Genomic DNA, 5,330 nt, shown 5'->3' with positions numbered 1-5,330 from the left:
TAGTACATGACAATAGATGAGACACAAGAACAAATGAAAGAAGAACTGTACATCTAACAGGAACAATAACAATAATAATCTTTTTAAATATAAAAATTCTCACTTGTAGATAAAACTTTATTGATAGTAAATTACTATGAGTATACACCTGATACACCAGTTGTCATAATTTCACTGCCATTAGTCACAGGCCTCTTATGCTTGTTACTACTTTCTCAATAAAGTATAGCTTTCACAACACAACATGTGTCTAATATACTCAGTTATCATGCTTACCTAATTGTGAGCATATAACTATTAAGATTTATAGACTAGTGTCCAGTAAAAAATAAAAAAGAAAATTTGTAATAGGAACACAAAGCAAAAAACAAAATTGCTACATTGCTTTGAAGATATTACAGTAATAGATCTACTGTCATTGCATAGTAAGCCCCCACACAAATTTTAAAATGTTCAATTTAATCGAGTTTAATGGGTCATTGCTTAGATGACATATATGGGATATTTATATTCATAGCCCTACATTCAAGCCCACACAACTTTCAGTTTGTTCATTGTCTAACTAGGCTCTCTGTTGAAGTAATGTCTTTCTGTTGTCTATTAGTAATACTGCTATGTTTCATGAGTAATGGAATATTACTGGAGGCTAATGGAGAGTCTTGTACTGAAGGATTTATGGATTATAGTCTTCTACAGGGTAAAGCAACAACTCCATCAGGATCATTACATAATAACAGACTAGCTGAAAGCACTGAAACAAGATGGATCATCATTGAGGACTCTATGGGGAATGATGTCATGTTTACGTGTGCTACAGTTGTAACAGAAATATTGATTGGAGTTGATATAAGAACAGTTTATGATAATGTTGGTAGAAATTTATATCCAAAATTTGAAGTATGGGCTCCAACTAATGATGCTGGTGTGTATAATAGAGTGATGTCTGTTGAAATCAGACTGACTCCTGATAACTTTACAACTAATGGACAGTATCATTTCACTCTTCCTACTCCATTAAATGTCTCCAGTGGATACAGGATTGGTGTATATCAACCTCCTGATGACAGAAGTGTTGTTAGATTCCATTATATGAACCTTCCTACTAATATTGATGGAACAGGAAAAATACAATCAGATAAGATTAATGATACTGACATTAAAATATCAGGAGGCATGAACAGAGATGTTGAATACAAATCATGGAATATACTAATATATCCGATAGTACAGAATACAAGTAATGTAAACAATAATAATATTTAATATTCATGTTTTAATATAGGTTGCTACACTCAACTTTTGCCACCAGAGAGCATAATGGCACCCTATTCTATTACTAATTCAATATTCATTTCTGATACTAGAATATTTCCTGATATAAGGTTCACATGTCATGGTATTATTACTAACTGGATAGTTAATATTCTTGCACAATTTATGCCAGTAATTAAAATAAAACATTCAAATAATCTCACTACTACAGCAGCAACATTGAACACTAGTGCTAGTAATGCTGTTACCATAACTTCTCTTTTATATAATTTTACTATGAGCAATGAGATAACAGTACAGCCTGGTGATATACTGATGATTGAAAGTAATGCTACAAATTATATGTTCTATCAACAATACAATGGACCACACAATTACAGACTGGGGGACAACAATGAGTTAATTGTATTAGATACCAATGACTATCCACTCATCTCAGTTGTAGTAGGTAAAAGTATCATTTTACATCATATAAGTAAATAATTATTTATTTTCATATAGAGCCTTTCACAAATACAGCTACTTCAACAATCAGTAGTACACATATTAATACTGTCACTACTGTGCTTCCATCATCAAGCATACACTCCACAGCTACTGTAACAATGGAATCAATGGAATATACTAAAACTAACTCAATATTAAGTAACAGTCTATCATTGATTATAGGTACTACATCAGTGATGAGTACACCAGTTAGTACATTACAAAGTACAGGGAGTAATACACTAATACTAGCAGGAAGTATTAGTACAGCAGTATTTATATTACTGGTAGTTGCTATACTAGCAATATTAATAGTGAGTGTATTAGTGTGTAGGAAAATATGGTACAGAACATCAAATGGAAATGATACTTTCAGTTCTGATGAAAGAAAAGCTGATATAAATCAACAATCAAATGGTAATGTTTATTATAATAAGTGTGTATGTAAACATGATAAAGAAATCAATTTATAGCACCAAATATGGAAAATACACTATTAGCATCAACTAATCCTGCCTATGGAGTTACTGGGGAAAGTAAGACCTAATGATATTATATGAGTACAATAATGATATTAATATCATGACATAGACTGTAATACTGATGTATCTACTAATCCTGCTTATGGTATTACTGAAAGTAAGATAGACTATTATTATCAATCAATACAACTATTAATAGAATCTGGTGTATCTGCTAATCCTGCCTATGGTATTAACACTGGAGGAGGAATAGAAAGTATGTACATAATAGTGTGTATGGAGATCTATCTTTAATTGAACAAATTATTACTTGTGCATGTGAACAAAGCAATGGCTACATAAAATGATATTACTATCCTTGTGGATCTAATTAGATTTGTATGTGTTTGTAGATGAATTTTAAAAACATGTTGTATTGAATGATACTGATAGGTATCAATGAAGAAGCATTAGTATATGATGAACCAAGAACAATGATGTACAATGAACAAAAGGTAAATAGTCTAGATGCATACTGTCATCTGTCAATTGCCAAGTAGATCTAAATACATCAGAATTAACAGCTATAGTAGCATTGGGTATTATTATTATGCATTTGACAGGTTACAATAATGCAAAATGAAGCGTATGGACAATTATAAAGGAATTACAAACTACATCATCTACATTGACATAATTTAAATTAATTTGTGCTTGTGTGTACTATTATTCTTTAATCAAATAATGTAGTTAATATTAATAAAAACAAATTGATACATCAAACAACTTTACAGGCAGAAATAACTCTAATACATTTTTACAGTCTCATCAATACATGTATACCCTAACTACCGGTATATACCCCAATGAATACTTGGTGCACACGCACAAAATGTACATGCACTCTAACTGCAAGTCTGAAACAGTTTACACAGGATTTTATTGATTGGATCTATGGCTATTTGATGCATTATGCCTTTAAAAGAATTTTATCAATAGCTAGAGATATGTGTGGTCGGCATAAGAATATAATATAAGAAAATGAAAAGCACATTTCAGAAAATGTACAACCATTTTTGATATCAAATAGTCTACTATAATAGATTTCTTGATCTTGTTTGCATCAGCTGAATTTGAAAACTCTGAATACTGATGATGGATGTGGGAGATAGAGATCATTTCTGAGGGCGTGGTTCAGGAGCACAGTGATAAGCATAGAGACGATTGAAGAAATGTCTTCGTGTCTTCTATTACTTCTGTGCTGCTTCATAAGCAATGGGATATTACTGGAGGTTAATGGAGAGTCTTGTACTGAAGGATTTATGGATTATAGTCTTCTACAGGGTAAAGCAGCAACTCCAACAGGCTCCTTACGTAATAACAGACTAGCTGAAAACACTGCAGCAACAAGATGGATCATCATTGAGGACTCTATGGGGAATGATATCATGTTCACGTGTGCTACAGTTATAACAGAAATATTGATTGGAGTTGATATAAGGACAGTTAATGATAATAGAAATTTATATCCAAAAATTGAAGTATGGGCTCCAAAGATTACTCTGCCAGACCGTCGAAAGATGAGGCTGCCGACGATGAATGAGTACACTAGAGAGATGTCTATTGAAATCAAACTGACTCCTGATAACTTTACAACTAATGGACAGTATCGTTTCACTCTCCCTACTCCATTAAGTGTCTCCAGTGAATACAGGATTGGTGTATATCAACCTCCTGATGACAAAAGTGTTGTTAGATTCCATTATATGAACCTTCCTACTAATATTGATGGAACAGGAAAAATACAATCAGATAAAATTAATGATACTAACATTAAAATATCAGGAATGGGCAGAGATGTTGATTATGAATCATCGAGAATACTAATACACCCAATAGTACAGGATACAAGTAATATTAACAATGATATTATTGATTATTTATATTTTAATATAGGTTGCTACACTCAACTTTTGTGGCCAGAGAGCATAATGGTACCTTATTCCATTACTAATTCAATATTTATTTCTGATACAAGAGTATTTCCTGATATAAGGTTCACATGTCATGGTATTATTACTAACTGGATAATTGGTGGCCCCGCACAAGTACCAGTAATTACAATAAGACATTCAAATAATCTCACTACTACAGGAGTAACATTGAACACTAGTGCTAGTAATGCTGTTATCATATCTCAGTATTTATATAATTTTACTATGAGCAATGAGATAACAGTACAACCTGGTGATATACTGATGATTGAAAGTAATGCTACAAATCAGATGTTCTATCAACAATACAATGGACCACACAATTACAGACTGGGGGACAACAATGAGTTAATTGTATTAGATACCAATGACTATCCACTCATCTCAGTTGTAGTAGGTAAGAATAACTTTCATTTGGTATTATGAACATTAATAAATCTCCTATTAGAACCCACATCAGTAACTACCACTAATACATCTTCTAATTACATTACAACATCAACCACATCCTCGATATCTACATCAGATACCACTTCATTGTCATCAGTTATTGGACCTTCATTTAGTAGTAGTATGGCAATGTATACTACTACAGTAACTGCTGTTCCTACTGATTCCATTACTACTGCATCTATTAGTATTGCTTCCTCACTAAGCACTACGATAACTTCAACACCAGGACAAGGCAATGCAGGAAATAGTGCATCTACAATACTAATAGCAATGATCAGTGCAGTCATTGTACTACTGGTAGTTACTATCATAGTAATATTGATTGTCAGTGTGGTGCTATTTAGAAAAAAGAGGAAATTATCACTACCTGTATCATCTACTAGGAATGATAGTAATAGTAATCATGTTTATACTGATGTTAGTAGTACTGGGAATGATAAAGGAAGACTTGGTGCTGTAAACAATCCAAACTATCAACTACAAGGTATACATAATGAGAGCATTTATAGTAAATAATGTACTTTTACTACTAACAAAACTATAATGCATGAATAGGTATATACATATCCTAAGTATGATAATAATGTTAATATTTTTATAGTTTTATATGCTGAAGCAAAGCCTGCATTGAATGAGCATGATGATATGATAGCTAATGCTAGCT

The 5,330-nt window shown here is 32.2% G+C and overlaps 1 protein-coding gene across 1 annotated transcript; it reads left to right on the top strand.

The window, feature by feature from the left end:
• Window positions 1-938: 938 nt before the first annotated feature.
• LOC109590381 (uncharacterized) lies at window positions 939-2,926 on the top strand. Its single transcript, XM_020006305.1, has 8 exons — window positions 939-1,237; window positions 1,283-1,720; window positions 1,774-2,175; window positions 2,232-2,294; window positions 2,350-2,397; window positions 2,440-2,496; window positions 2,673-2,734; window positions 2,843-2,926. Exons 1-8 carry the CDS (start codon window positions 940-942, stop codon window positions 2,879-2,881), a joined length of 1,407 nt encoding a protein of 468 aa, XP_019861864.1. The 5' UTR covers window position 939; the 3' UTR covers window positions 2,882-2,926.
• Window positions 2,927-5,330: the final 2,404 nt, after the last annotated feature.

This window comes from Amphimedon queenslandica, unplaced genomic scaffold (assembly GCF_000090795.2).
Source record: "Amphimedon queenslandica unplaced genomic scaffold, v1.1 AMPQUscaffold_10123_Cont17511, whole genome shotgun sequence".
NCBI lineage: Eukaryota > Metazoa > Porifera > Demospongiae > Haplosclerida > Niphatidae > Amphimedon > Amphimedon queenslandica.
The sequence above is the reverse complement of the archived record's forward strand: the minus strand, read 5'-3'. Positions and strand labels throughout refer to the sequence as shown.

Bases quoted from the DNA above. Each gene is read 5' to 3' on its own strand.
- LOC109590381 (XM_020006305.1), top strand. From the start codon at position 940: ATGTCTGTTGAAATCAGACTGACTCCTGATAACTTTACAACTAATGGA. The intron at 2,176-2,231 runs GTAATGTTTATT...ATCAATTTATAG, and splicing joins TATAAATCAACAATCAAATG to CACCAAATATGGAAAATACA. The intron at 2,735-2,842 runs GTAAATAGTCTA...TGCATTTGACAG, and splicing joins TGATGTACAATGAACAAAAG to GTTACAATAATGCAAAATGA.